At 41.3% G+C, this 15734-nt stretch overlaps 1 protein-coding gene across 5 annotated transcripts in view; it reads left to right on the top strand.

Moving 5' to 3' along the window:
* NR6A1 (nuclear receptor subfamily 6 group A member 1) overlaps positions 1–15734 on the top strand; it is a 247673-nt gene that overhangs the window by 214138 nt on the left and 17801 nt on the right. For 2 of the 5 annotated variants that reach the window (XM_012555380.1, XM_004375655.2), the window contains exons 3-5: positions 4407–4637; positions 10709–10764; positions 14432–14586. In XM_012555380.1, coding sequence (XP_012410834.1) covers positions 4407–4637; positions 10709–10764; positions 14432–14586 — 442 coding nt within the window. Of the gene's footprint in view, positions 1–4266; positions 4276–4394; positions 4638–10708; positions 10765–14431; positions 14587–15734 lie in introns of all 5 variants that reach the window. The other 3 variants (XM_012555377.1, XM_012555379.1, XM_012555376.1) reach the window with 2 other exon arrangements.

Here is a 15734-nt window from a genome sequence, read left to right as displayed (position 1 = left end):
AGACTGTCTTTTCCCCATTTGATGGACTTTGGGCCCTTGTCGAAGATCAGGTGACCATAGGTGGATGGATTTACATCTGGGTTCTCAATTCTGTTCCACCTTCCATCTTCTTTTGATGCTTCCTGCGTCGTTCAATATTTTGCCTATAGAATCCTTCAGTATTGCAACTCGAGGCTTGAATGTTTTCTGTGGTTCTTTCAGCTTGGGAAATGCCAAGTGTTCTTCTGTTTTGGTTTTAACTCCAGGTCTTTGCATATTTCATTAAATACTTTGTCTTCTCAAGCTGCCTTTTGAAATCTTCTGTTCAGCTCATTTACTTCATCATTTCTTCTTTTCACTTTAGCTACTCTGCTTTCAAGAACAAGTTTTACTGTCTCTTCTGACATCCATTTTTGTCTTTTCTTTCTTTCTTGTATAGTCACCGTTCATGTTGTTGAAAAAAGATACTTGCAATGAAGAAGTCGTTGGTCTTAAAATTTCTATCGTGTGATCTCCAGAGTCATTTCTATTACCAAGGCCATATTTTCCAGCTGCCGATCCTTCTTTGTTTCCAACTTTCACATTCCAATCACCAGTAATTATCAATGCATCTTGATTTCATGTTTGATCAATTTCAGACTGCAGAAGTTGGTAAACATCTTCAGTTTCTTTGTATTTGGCATTAGTGGTTGGTGCATAAATTGGAATGGTAGTTGTATTAACTAGTCTTCCTTGTATGCGTATGGATATTATCACTGATAGCGTTGTACTTCAGGATAGGTCTTATAATGTTCTTTTTGACGATGAATGAGACACCATTCCTCTTCAATTTGTCATTCCTGGCATAGTAGACCATATGATTATCCAATTCAGAATGGCCAATAACAGTCCATTTCAGCTCACTAATGCCTAGGATATCGAGCTTTGTGTGTTCCATTTAATTTTTGACAACTTATAGTTTTCCTAGATTCATACTTTGTACATTCCACGTTCTGATTATTAATGGATGTTTGCAGCTGTTTTTCTCATTTTGAGTCATGCATATCAGCAAATGAAGATCTCGAAAAAACTTTACTCCATCCACATCATTAAAGTCAACTCTACTTCAAGGAGGCAACTCTTCCCCAGTTGTATTTTGAGTGCCTTCAACCTGAGGGGCTCATCTTCTGACACTGTATCAGACAATGTTCACTGGTATTCATAAGGTTTTCACTGCCCAGTATTTTCAGGAGTAGACCGCCAGGTCCTTCTTTCTAGTCTGTATTAGTCTGGAAGCTCCACTGAAACCTGTCCACCAAGGGTGACCCTGCTAATATTTGAAACACCTGTGGCATAGCTTCCAGCATCACAGCAACACGCAAGCCACCGCAGTACAACAAACTGACCAACGAGTGGTGGCTTCCATAGCTGTGTGGTCATATATCTACTTCTCTACAAACCTGCCATTTGCTGTGTGACTTTGGACAAGAGCCTTAATATGTCTGTTTTCTTATCTGAAAAAAATGGTGTATTAGTTTCCTTTGGTTGCTGTAACATTATTACAAACTAGGTGGCTTAAATCTGCAAAAATTTATTCTCTAACAGTTCTGGATGCCAAAAGTCCAAAATTAGTATCACTGGGCCAAAATCAAGGTGTTGGAAGGACTGGACTGCCTCCAGAGGCTTTAGGAGAGAATCTGTTCTTTGCCTTTTCAGCTTCTGGTGGCTGCTGGCATTCCTTGACTTGTGGCCTAGTCGCTGCTTCTGTCTTCACATCTCCTTCTCCTCTGTGCACATGTGTCTTCTTCTCTTTGTATCAATATCCCTCTGCTTCTCTCTTATAAGGACACTTGTAATTGCGTTTAGGACCCATTCAGGTAGTATCAGATAATCTCCTCAAGATCTTCAATTTAATCACATCTGCAAAGACTCTTTTTCTTTATAAGGTAACTTTTACCAGTTCCAGGGATTAGGTGGCCATTACTCAACCTATTACAAATGGAAATCATAAGACTTCTCTCAAATTTGGCATATAAAAAAAAAAATAATTGCCATCAAGTCGATTTCAACTTGTGGCGACCTCGTGTGTGAGAGTAGAACTATGCTCCAATGGATTTGCAGTGGCTAGTTTTTCAGAAGCAGATGGCCAGACCTTTCTTCCAAGGTGCCTCTTGATGGACTGAAACCACCAATCTTCTGGTTAGCAGCCAAGCACATTAACCATTTGCACCTGGCATATAATAACCAAAACAAAAAACAAAAAAAAAACACCATTTCTGTCAAGTTGATTCTGACTCATAGAGACCCTATAGGACAGAGTAAAACTGCCCCATAGGGTTTCCAAGGCTGTAATCTTTACACAAGGAGACTACCAGACATCTTTCTCCCACAGAACAGCTGGTGGGTTCGAACAACTAACTTTTTGGTTAGCAGCCGAGCACTTTAACCACTGCAGCACCAGGACTCCTTGGCATATAATAGGGGTTCCATAAATGCTAGCTTCTTTCCTTTTCTACATACCTCCCGTATACACTGCCATACGCCTCCTTTCACATTGCCTTCAAATGCTTTTCTTTTAAGGAATGTCATTATCACATTAAGTGTGCACCTGCTAGGATAATTAACGACAATGGAAATAATAGCCAATGCTTATTAAATGTCTACTGTAACCCCAGGGCTGTGCTGAGTACTTTATCCAGGAGTTATAGGTATCATGTGATCCCTGTTTTACAGGTGAGAGACACTAGACTCAGAGAGGTAAAGAAGCTTAGTTTTCCCCAAGTTCACCCAGCTGATAAGTAGCAGAGCTGGGGTTCCAATTATGATCTCTCTAGTTTTGAGGGCTGTGTTTTCAATCATTATACCTTGTGTCTTACTCAGGAATGAGGTTCAAATTTCTGGTTTCCTGCTTTGGCCTCTGGTCAAATCTTCCGGGGAGATTTCTTGGCCTGACACCACAGTGTTCACCAAGGTGCTTTTTTGTCACATGCCTGTTCTTTGGTAATTTTTTTGTCCTGAGTAAGTGGAATTTGAGGGAAGAAGAAATGGAAAGCTATATGCCATCCTGAATTTCTTCCTTAACTAATTTGTGTGTTGCTAGTCAGTGAGTTCCTTAACTGTGGGGGTCATACATGAATTATTTCTGAATATCCAGCACCTAGTACAGGGCCTGGGCAGAGTAGATGTTCTGCTAGAATGTAAGCTTCACCAGGGACTTTTTGTTCACTGCTGTATCCATACTTTAGAACAGTGCCTGGAATAGAATAGTTGCTCAAAAAATATTTGTTGGATGAGTGGCTGTCTGGCTTAGCTGAGCATGGTTAAAACTTCTTCACTTGTTGGCATTTGAGGTCTTAAAAGCTAGCAAGTGGCCATCTAAGATGCATCAATTGGTCCCAACCTACCTGGAGTAAAGGAGAATGAAGAACACCAAAGTCACGAGGAAAGCATTAGCCCAAGAGACAGAAAGGGCCACATAAACCGGAGACTGCAACAGCCTGAGACCAGAAGAACTAGATGATGCCCGGCTACCACCAATGACGGCCCTAATGGGGAACATAGCAGAGAGTCCCTGTTGAAGCAGGAGAAAAGTGGGGTGCAGAACTCAAATTCTAGTGAAAAGACCAGACTTAATGGTCTGACTGAGACTGGGGGAATGCCAGAGAGCATGGCCCCCAGACTCTCTGTCAACACAGCACTAAAACCATTCCCAAGGCTAACTCTTCAGTCAAAGATTAGACTGGACTATGGGACGTAAAATGATACTCGTGAAGAGTGTGCTTCTTAGCTCAAGTAGATACATGAGACTAAATGGGCAGCTCCTGTCCAGAGGTGAGATGAAAAGGCAGAGAGGGTCAGGAGCTGGTTGAATGGACAGGGGATATCAGGAGTGGAAAGGAGGAATGTGCTATCACAGTATAGGGAGAGCAATTAGGGTCACATAACAATGTATGTATAAATTTTTGTGAGAGACTAACTTGAATTGTAAACTTTAAAGTACAATAAAATAAAATAACTTGTTAACATTTACAACGATCATACGTACATTATCAGCAATGCTTACCACCTTCCTATGGGGTAGAATTGATGTGCCATGAGTGAGGAAGGTAAGGAAGAGGGACGAGTCAAAGATATCTCCTAGGTTTCTAACTTGGGTATTGGTCCAATTATGCTGAAACCCAGAGGGAGGAACATGAATTCAATTTTTACATAGCCTGTGGTTGTGGTATTTGTGGTTTATCCTGATGGGATGGCCAGCTGGTGGGCAGTTGGATGCAGGAGTCTATTCCTGGGATAAAGACTCCAAAGATGCCCCCAGTTTGCCAATGAACCTGGAAAGGGTTGTGTTCTTGATCTATCCAGAGCAGGATTGCTTGTTGTAGAACTGCAGGCTTAAAGCCATTATTTCTACTGTGTTCTAACTTGAACATGTTCAGTTTCTGTTCCAGATGATCGGGCTGAACAACGAACCTGTCTCATTTGTGGGGACCGTGCCACAGGCTTGCACTATGGGATCATCTCCTGTGAGGGCTGTAAAGGGTTTTTCAAGCGGAGCATTTGCAACAAGCGGGTATATCGATGCAGTCGTGACAAGAACTGTGTCATGTCTCGGAAGCAGAGAAACAGGTGCCAGTACTGCCGCCTGCTCAAATGCCTCCAGATGGGGATGAACCGGAAGGGTGAGTGGTGCTAGTGGCCCTCACGGTCTACCTTTCACCCAACGCTTTACCTTGTCAGCTATTAAGCCTTGGATTTATTCATTTCCCAAGCCCACATTATGTGCCAGGCCTTGTACTGGGTGCTAGTAACCTAAAAATGAATATGAATATGACACAGTCCCTGCCTACAGACTAGGTAGAGAGAAAGACTGCTAAGATGTTAAGAATTCTGTGAGAATGAATCACAGGTCCCATGTGGAAAGGCCTCAGTTAACCGTCAGGTCCTGACTGAGATTAATATGTTCCACTAGTTCTTTCAAGGGATAATGATAGGAAGTATGAATTTTGGATGGATAGGCAGGAAGCAGGGGTCCCCTGAATTTGATATCATTTTGTTTGCTAGAATCATAAAATATTCAAAGGCTAGGCTGCCCAAAAGTCTATGTCCGGGTTAGTGAGGAGTTTGGGACTTCCTGGGAAGCTTTTTTTTTTTTTTTTTTTTTTAATTTATTTTAATATTTTTTATTTTTTTATTTTTATTTTTTATTTTACTGGGAAGCTTTTTGAGAGCCATTAGCCTGTGAGGACATGAATAAACCAATATTTTAAGGAGATTAATCTGGAGGACAGCTTTGAAGAATGGATTGGGGTCAGGGAAGCAGAAAAGCAGAAACCTTTTAGAAGAGTCCAGAAGGAAGGTGTGAAGGCTCTGAAGGAGGGTCAGGGAAAGAATTGCTCAAGTAGGGAGATGTTGGAGGAAGCTCAGTTGATAGGAGTTGGTGACTGGGTATGGAGCAGCACCAGAAGGTGAAGCTGAGGATTTGGACTAATAGTAATGACCCTACTAGGGAAAAAAGTTGGGTTAAAAAGTTGAGTGGGACAAAATGTTGACCTTGACAATTCTGATTTTGAGGTATCCTTGGGGGACACAGGTAGCGAGCCCTGGTAGCGTAGTGGTTAAGAGCTGCGGGTGCTAACTAAAAGGTCAGCAGATCAAATCCACCAGCTGCTCCTTGGAAACCCTACTGGGCAGTTCTGCTCTGCCCTGTATGGTCGCTGTGAGTTGCAGTCGACTCGACAGCAATGGGTTTGGTTTGGTTTTGGAGGGGTACACAAAGAAAACGACTAACAAAGAAGTTGGATATATGGGATTGGAACTGAGATGAAAAGTCCTGCCTGCAAGTAGAGATTTGTGGAGCTATTGGCACAGAGCAGTAGTTAAAGTTTTGTCAATGGGTAGTATCACCTACAGAGAGAGTTTAGATACAGAGGAGAGGGAGGACCAATGGCAGAACCCTAGGGTCATTCTCATGGGAGGTGGGGAGTAGAACAGTGTAGATCAGGAGAAAGAATAGAGGCTCTGGAGGTAGACAGACAAGCTCTGTGACCTTGGGCAGTTTACTTTATGTCTCTGATACTCAGTTACCTTACCTTTAAGATGGGTGGCGTAGTGGTTAAGTGCTATGGCTGCTAACCAAAAGGTTGGTGGTTCAAATCCACCAGGTGCTCCTTGGAAACCCTATGGGGCAGTTCCACTCTGTCCTATAGGGTCACTATGAGTCAGAATCGACTCGACAGCAGTGGGTTTGCTTTTTGGTTTTAAGATGGGTATAATAATACTTATCTTTGAGAATTTTCTAGAGCATTAAATACGATAATACATATAAAATACCCTGCAAGGTATTAGGGGTTCATAGTAGTAATGTGCAGGAGTGAGTATGGGAGTTAGATTTAGTGACCTATTCAAACGGATTTTGTAACTTTAATGAATGCAGACATCAAAATGTACTCCAGACTGGTTTTACTGTGTGTGGATATATGGTGGGATAAGAAGGATCTTTTGAAAACTTGCCATTATGAAGAAAAGTGAAAGGGCATTTAGATAAATTTAGGTGGTTTATTATTTTACGTATAATACTTTTATTGAGCTCTTAGATATACCAGAAACTCTTAAGTACTTTCCATGCATTATCCCACTGAATAGGCTCAACAACCTTGTTATTAATTATTACTCCCAGTTTACAGATGAGGCTTAGGGAAGTAAAATGACTTATCAGTAATATAGTTAAGTGGCAGTTACGTTGACAGTTAATCATTATTAAATTATAATTTGTTATTGACAAGTCACAGCTTATACCTAACTACATGGGCAATGTCTGTTTTACATGTCTACCATATGACATAGTTAATTGGATGTTGGAATATCCTGTGTTTACTGGATAAATACCATATTAGGGCATTTAAAGTATTACCAAGTCTGTTTTCTGCTTATCTTTCTAACCTCATCTTCTACCCAGGCCCTACTTACTGTGCTTCAAAAGTACCTTGCACTGCCCTGCCTTGGCTCGGTTTTTTCCTCCACCTGGAAGTTCTTTCCCTCCCCCACTATCAGTTTCTTCTTACAGAAATTCCTTCAAGCCACCAAAACCAAACAAATATTGTCTTAAAGAAAGAGTTCGTTGTCATCTGTCCACCCTCACCCAATTTTCTCTTTTTCCTTTTGTTACCCTCACAGTGAGTATTTAACAAAGCATATTTATGAGTGGCCTTCTTGACTACTGTGATGAATCATTCTGCTCATCCAATTGGAAGAAGAGATTCTGAGGTTTCCAGCCAAACTCACCTATGTTAGGGAAGAAGAAACTTAACCTTATAACCCCTCTAACCATATAGTTAGGAGAAGATGACATAATGGGATATAGGGATGGGGAGCTTGCCCCCTAAGTTCATTTGCATGCAGAGCCGGCAGGCTCAATTGCTTAATGAAGGCAGCCTCTCTCAGAGAGAAACCCTGCCATCTCCTGGTTGGTGCTGAGAAAGCAAGATTAAAATTGCAACTGCCGTGAAATCTGGGGGGTGATGCAGTTGTTCTGTATGGAACTGTGGTGGTGGATGCTCAATTCTTTGCACTTGTCAGAACTCATAGAACTGTATACCACAAAAAAAATAAATTTTACTGTATGTAAATTTTTAAAAATTAATTAGGATGGGGGAAAGATGGAATGCAGACTGACAAATGAATCTAACTGGTATTACAAATGAATCACATAACCACACTGAAGGGAGTGGGGAAGAAAGGAGCTGACCTAAATAACTTTGGAAACATCTTTAGACTCAGAAGACGTAAACTGAAGTCCCAGTTCTATTAGTTCTTCCCTGAGTGAGCTTGAACAAGTTTCTTTACCTCTCTGAGCTTCAGTTTCCTCATCTCTCAAATGCATATAAGAATGTACACCTTATTTGTAAGTATCAAATGAGGTAACATATACGTGAGTATATTATTAGTTTTAAAATTTCCAAATTTTTATTTTAACAGAGGCACTGTGACACATTGTATTGTTTCCCACACTTCAGGCAGTTTCATGCCATCTTGACATATTTTACCATCTCTGACTAAACCAGTGCAATTGTTTATTTTATGCTCTTCTTTAAATAACTTTTTTTAAAAACTCAAAGTTAATTTTCAAAGGGAATTTTTTTACTACCTCAGTGAATGGAAAATCAGTCTTTTTAAATGTACATTAGAATAAATGTATAACTAAGAATTATCTGTGTACCACCGAAGGGTATCTTTTTTTCTCCAATGGAATGCATGCATACTTTGGGAAATAGCAGTGGTGGAAAGAAGGCAAGTCTTAAGAGTCTGGTAGCCTGGGTTCCAACACTGATTTTACTGTCTAGTTTCTGTCACCTTAAGCAAAATACTTAATTTCTCTGAGCCTTAGATTCGTCTGTTCAGTGAGAAGTAATACTGATACTTTCCTCATAGGTTTACTTTACCCGAGATAGTACTTAACACATAGTAGATGTCCGTAATAAGTGAGTTCCCTTACTCCAGGTGGAATTGAGGGAAGAACATGAGCTTTTAAATTTCAGAGCAAGAAACTGGCAAGATGTAAATCTTTGAGATTTATAGCCCTTTAAACAAAAAAAGAAAGTATGTTGAGTTCCCTCCTCACCTCCCAGACAGTGAGAGTGAGATATTAGCTGGAATATATTCGGTGTTGTATCTGCCTGTGACACACCTCTGTTCTGTACCTGTGAGCTGAGGCAAAGGCATGTGAGATGTCAGTACTGGAAATAGCAGTGTCAGAAGATTGTCATTGACCCTGGATCAGCAGAAAAAGAATTTTAGGGATTTTTAGAACTTGGAATTAGGTAGAATGAGAGCTCCCAGACAACAACCAGCATAAATCTAGCCTTAACATAGGCTATGCACGCTTCTCACTTCAAATTGACAAGTCTTGAAGGAGCCTTGTAAAGCATACTACGTTGCCACCATTTTACAGATGAAGTTATTGAGGCTCAAGCAAGTTGAGGATGGAACCTTGGTTTTAGAACTCCAATGTTCAGAGAAAAGAGGCTGGGGAGAGGGAGGGTATTAGTTACTGAGTTCCTGTTTAATATGCCAGGTCCTATGCTTTGTGCTTTAGCTGTATTATTTTATGTAATCCTCACAACACCCCGTAAGATAGGCACTAGTATCCCCCATCTTTACTCTTCAGTAAACTGAGGTTCAGAGGGATAAAAAAACCTCTTAATAATTATAGAAACCAGGCAGAAATAGGATTTGGACTCAGCTTGTCTAATTCTGACGAGTGTAATCTTAGGATAACAAGAATGATGTCTACTTTAAGGAAAATGAACTTCCTGTCAGCCTTTCGGTTACCACAGGAACTGATTGTTACGCTTCTTGGAACCTTCACCTTTTGAGGCAGCCAACGCTGCCCCAAAGGACTTTCTAGATTCCTCATGTTAATTTTTTTGAGACAGGTATATTATAGCAAAGCTTGCTCTTACATAATACCAGTAGCTTACCCTCTGCCACTGTTAACAACACCCCTTCCAGGCCACCCTCTATAGTGACCATCACAAAGATTTTTCAAAAAATGCCTGCCCGACCACATTCCTCCCTTGCACTCCATCTTGTCCCCAGGCTCCCCCGCTAAAGTTTATACCCTTAGCCTGGCATTCAAGGCTACCTATGATCTGGCCCCAGCTAGTCTCTCCAACCTCTTCTCTTGTTACTCTTCCCCTACATACTACCCACTCCATTACTTCAACCAGATTTAACCACTTAGGAATTCCCAGAACACTCCTTGCTTGTTTTCCAACTTGAAACTTTTCTGTACACTGTCACTCAACCTGGAGCACCCTTTTCCTTCCTAATTCCTATTCATCCTTTAAGACTCAATTTAAAAGTTGTCTTTTCTATTAAGCTTTTCCTGACACCGAGCCCTTCTGTAATTGTAAATCAGGGGCTGTTTATCTGTGACCCTATATTATGTGCTCCACAAACAGTGATGGTAATAGTAATTGTTGTTCTTAATGTGGCTAGTACTATTTAAAGGGTACTTTTTATAGCTGGAGACCTGGTAGCGCAGTGGTTAAAGAGTTTGGCTGCTAACCAAAAGGTTGGCAATTCGAATCCACCAGCCACTCCTTGGAAACCCTATGGGGCAGTTCTCCTCTGTCCTGTAGGGTTGCTATGAGTCAGAATCGACCCGATGGTGATGGGTTTGGTTTGGTTTGGTTTTTTTGTAGTTAGAAAATGCTCGTAACTTATTCCTACTGTTGAATCACTTGAGTGGGAATTGAACTGTAAAGGAACTGAACTTCAGGGAGGAACCAGTAAGGTCAAAATTCTGATTAATAAAAAAGAAAAACCTGGTCTCCTGATCCTACAAATTAGACTCAAATTTAGTCAGGCTGGGAATAAAAAAAAAAAGATTTCATTTAAAAACAGAAATATCCTCTGTTTTGTCCCTCAAATCTACCAAAGCTGTCAGATATATCATCTTGATGGGATATTGGTGACTGTAGGACTAGTTAATAACACTGTCATCTTTGTTGAGTACATTGAGTGTATTCAGTGTTGATAATATGTACTCAATGTCTTCGGGGCCCAAAATTATCTGCTGCATGTGAGGTAGCCTGCAATAATGGATTATGAGCTTTGCCTCCAGAAAGACTTGTGTTTTAATCTTGGCTTCACCAATTACTACCTTGTATTTTTGGCAAAACATATTAATTCCCCTTTTGTGCCTAGACTCCTGTGGGCATGCTTCTGACTGTCTTATGTTTCTTTCCAGCAATCAGAGAAGATGGCATGCCTGGAGGCCGGAACAAGAGCATAGGACCAGTCCAGGTAAATTGTAGAACACACTCTCCGTTGTCCATCCTGGAAGCGTAGGGCTGCAGATGCTCCTGTAGCTGCTTTCTTTGATCCTCTTATCTGCTGCTAGGGGGAGCCATCTTTACTTTCACTCCTGCAGAGCTGCTTATAAGCATCCCTTTAGAGCCTAGATATGAAAGTGCTTCGAAAATCTTAAATATAAAGGATAATGATTTAAAGGCCTGTGATCTCTCAACCCTTCCTAAGGATTTTCATAGACAGTGAGCCTAATTATGGTTCTGAGCTATCCAGAGGATTTTTTAATGTTAGTCACTTAAGAATGTAGATAACTTAGCCTGGCAGAAATCATAAGAGAACTATCAGCAGAAAGTTCATTGCCTCAGTTATGAGTATTCCTGCATTCAGTCCCACAAACATTTACTGAGTACCTACTCTATGCCAGGCCCTAACACTGTGAACTCACTGCAGTGGGAGAGACAGATGTGGAAACATGCATCACAGTACAGTAAGAGCGCAGGATGCCCAGGGAGTACAGAGGAAAGGGGCTTCTAATTCTAAGTCTTTTTTGGCTGGAGCCATGATTAAAGACTGCAGACACTCAGAGAAGGATTCCTAGAAAAATGAAGTTTGAACTGAGTCCCAAAGGAGGAGGAGGCATTAGCTATGTTGGGAAGGAGTGGGGAGCCAAGCTATTTTTATTCCCTTTAGGCAGAATAGACTGTAAAGGCCCGAAGATGAACCTTTGAGGAATGACAAGGATTTCAGTAAGGTTGGAGCATTGGGCGTATGTCCTGGAGTGGCAGGAGATAAGGCAAATTCCTTGAATTTGCAATCAGTCCTCAAAAGAGTGGCCTTCACCTGTCTTTGATTATAGCTCCTTAGGTAAAGCCTCTGTGGAGCCAGCCTATACCACTTGCTCTTACTTGCCATCAGAAGAACTTTATGAGACTAAAGAATTGAATCTGTTTATGACCCATCAAGTGGAGCTCTCAGCATGCTAGCAGGCAGGGACCATGCTTAAGATTATTAGCACGGAGCAAGAGGCAACCATTAAACGGTTTTAAGTGGGGAGAGGGATGTGGTCAGATTTGCATTTTAGAAACATCATTCTAGCAGTGGAAATGGTTTATGAGGAGCGGTGTAAGGGTGATACACAAGTTTAATTGGTACACAAGTTGAGTGATTGATTGGGAAACTGGGGGCAGAGAGACATCAGTTAAAAGGATTTTGCAGAAGTCCAGGCAAGAGATAATAGATAGTGGTTTTAACTAGGGCAGTGACAGTGCGGGTTGGGAGGAGGGAATAGATTCAAGAGATATTTAATAGGTAAAACTGTATGTGCTCAATCTGTGTGTGTGTGAGACTTCCAATTCTGCTGTATTCATTCTTTTTATATTTAGATGCAGTTGAAAGTTTATCCATTGTGAAGAATTCTTAAACATTTTCCTCAGTGAACAACAAAGATCTCCTGTGCTTAGGGATCTTTGATCCCTTACTTTTCCAGACTCTGTGTTCTCTCCAGGATTGAGAGAGCAGATATTCAGAGAAACCTATTTCATCTGTCATTGCATGTGACTTTTTGAGGCTGGGAATATGCTTTTCCTTTTAGTCTTTCACTATTTGTAGGTGCTATGTTAGGAAAAAAGAGCTGTAACCTACAAGTTCTTAATTGTGTTTAATAATAACAAGGAGCACCTATTGTGCACCTGCACTTTATAACTTTATCTTAGATTAACTACCAAGTCTGTCTGTTGCAAACCTGCATACTTCTTTGCTCTAGCATCCTATAAAGGAACCCTGAGATATGAGAGAAGTGGTATTATGTCCATTTTATGGATGAGGGAAGCTGAGGCTCAGGGAGTTTGAGTGACTTACCCAGCAGCACCCAGCTAGGAAATGACAGATTGGATTTGAACCCAGGTTCCAGCACTCCCAACATGTTCCATCCCCAGTGTCCCGTGGAACCCTCAGAGAGAGACAGGTGCAGCCTGACTTTGGCTCCCAGCTGGAGTAAGCTGACTTCACCAGGACGGGCCCTTTTCACTCAGCCCAAATACTTCTGTGCTTTCCAAGCCCTTCATCCCACCTATATGGGATGATCCACTCTCACCACTGTCACTGAGGCTTATTTAGTCAGGGCCTCAGTAGATGTCTTGAAGTTTAAAATGGTACCATTTGTCTTTGAAAACAATAATTTCAGAGTTCTAAGGACCCCTAATAGAAAAGACGTAGGTTTTTTTGTTAAGGTGAGTAAGGAAAGAAAACTCCTCCGATTCAATATGCAATCCAGGCTATTGCCAACCAACCACTCAACTGGTGTACCAATTAAACTCTCCTTATTTGCCATCTAATTCCTGTGTGCTGGCTAGCTTCCAGTTCTAAATGTTCCTGTATTTATTATCAGAGAAACTCAGGGTTCCCTCACAGGATGCTGGAGCAAAGAAATATGCAGATTTGAATCAAACAGACTTGAGGGAAAATGTCCTCCCATGCTTTCCATGAACAAGAAATAAAAACTCATCTGGACTTTCTCCTTAACACTCTGTCCCTTTCTGTGCACTAAGTTTAGCCAGTTAGACCTCAGCTCTGGGTTAGACATTTGATAGATGTTTTTATTCACTCCCTATGTAGTTTAATAGCTAGAGCACTGGACTTGGGAGTCTGAATACTTAGATACGTTGGCCTTTTCCTCAAACTCTTGCCTAGACATGGACATTCAGTGTGATCTTGGGGAAGTTAGTTCCCTTGTCTGAGCTGCAGTTTCTTCTTTTATTTAATAAGCTTAGGAATGTTCTTTTACTAAGAAAATCCATGTGAAGGTACATGGTTGGTACTTAATAAGTAACATTTGCCCATTTATATAACATGTATTTAATGAGTACCTACTCTTTTCTAGATTCTATCATGGCCCTAGGTCTTGTAGAGGATGTATTTATGATACATTACAATAAGTGCTATAAAAGAATGATGATGATGATGTCATCAGCAGCATTTTCATAATAGTTGCTAGGTGGCAGGCCCTTTTCTAAGCATTTGATATGTGTTTACTAATTTAATTCTCACAATAATCCTATGAGGTAGAAACTACTATACTTTTCCCACCATAAAAATGAAGGAACTTAGGTTCAAACAGTTAAATGACTTGCCCAGAATTGTAGAGCTAGAGAGTGACAGAACCTGTATTTGAGCAAAAGAGATCTGACTCCAGAATTCATACTCTTTACTATGCTATCCTGCCATTCTCAGAATATACACAATTATCAGTGGATAGAGGGACCTAAAATTCTGTCTAGTTGGTGATAGAGGGTTTCACAAAGGAGGTGACATTTTAATTGGGTCTTAAAGACCAAATAGGAGTTTGTCATTGAAGAATGGTGTTTCAAGGGTAGGAAAAATAGACACAAGGACAAAGAGGAGTTTCGAAGACTGCAGAGGCTTTGTGGCTTGAGAGTAGGATAGACGGGTAAGAAGACAATGGTGGGCCATGGGTCTGGGAGGCAAGCAACCAAGCTGTCCTAAGATTAGCGAGAGGCCTAGAGTATGGGGGTAGATGCAAGGAAATCTGTGTTTCTCTCTAGAGAGTCCTGGGATTCCCTTTAGGGTTTGAATAAGCTCTCAGTCTTGAGAAAGGAACAGAGATTGAACACCCAATCTAACATGTATTGATTCCTTGTCAAAGATATCAGAGGAAGAGATTGAAAGGATCATGTCTGGGCAGGAGTTTGAGGAAGAGGCCAATCACTGGAGCAACCATGGTGACAGCGACCACAGCTCCCCTGGGAATAGGGCTTCAGAGAGCAACCAGCCCTCACCAGGCTCCACACTGTCCTCCAGGTGAGCATCCAGAAAAGCCCAGCATTACTTAGGGGCTGCCCCAAGGGTGGACCCAGGAAGGAACCTCTGGGCTAGGAATTCCTGCCAGGCGATCTCAGCCATTGTACTCTTGCTCCCTCAGGCTCTTGGGATAAGGGTCAGGATGACGCAAAGCAGAATTTCCAAACCAGTTTTATGCCAAGGACCTTGAAAATGTCCTCAGTCTCTTCTGCAGACTGATAAAGTGCTATAGCTGTTACCCATGCCCATGCAGTCTTCCCCTAACAGAATATCATTTTGTAGTTCTTTTCCCTCTTTTATTTTATCACTGAAATAAGAAAAAAATACATAAACAATATCAAATTATAGTTTCTCTACCTCAGCAAGAGTTAGGTTTTTCACTTTGTAAATTTTAAGGAAGAAGGAAAGCTTTTTAAGCCAGTTAAATTTGCTGCTACCAGCTTAGACTCTTGGTTCAGTCATGATGTCTTAAATTGTTAGGTGTGAAATAGCTAAGTGTGTTTTCTTCAGGGCTTTGAACTGGTTCTTCCTGATTCAGTTATGGTCGGCGAAACCAGAACAGACCCAAATTTTTACAATTTGGGTGATCTGAAACAGTAACCAGAATGGGAAAAATTACAAGTCGAAGCCCTGGAATGGGAGACTTGGTAGAGGCGTAGTGAGCCCTTTTCAGGAGCCTGATGCTTGAGATTGGATTACTGGCAAGACTGTAGAGAGTGACACACATTCAAAGCGGCAAGGTTGGCTGCCGTCTTTGAGCAGGGTAGCACTGTTTCTGACTTTGCACAAAATCCGACAGGCAGGAGATTCGGTTGCTATGCAGTGTGTACGCTGCCCTTGTTTTCTAAGAGGGAGATTAAGTTGCTAGCAGGGCTTCGACCTATATTTTGTCCTGCTCAGATACCATTCCAGTTCACCCAACTTCTAAAGATTCAAATCTGTTCTGGTGTCACCTCCTTGGCCATAACTGAACCAGGAAGAACTGGTTCAAATCCCTGGTTTTCTTTGAGTGGTTGGCTACCAGGTGAGGTTTTTTTTCCCTATTTCTTATAGGACAAGGATTGACAAGCTTTTCCTGAAAAGGGCCAGATAGTAAATATTTTAGGCTTTGCGGGCCATACAGTGTGGGTCGTAACTATTCAGTCCTG

The sequence above is a fragment of the Trichechus manatus genome, unplaced genomic scaffold (assembly GCF_000243295.1).
Source record: "Trichechus manatus latirostris isolate Lorelei unplaced genomic scaffold, TriManLat1.0 scaffold00038, whole genome shotgun sequence".
Taxonomy (NCBI): domain Eukaryota; kingdom Metazoa; phylum Chordata; class Mammalia; order Sirenia; family Trichechidae; genus Trichechus; species Trichechus manatus.
The sequence above is the reverse complement of the archived record's forward strand: the minus strand, read 5'-3'. Positions and strand labels throughout refer to the sequence as shown.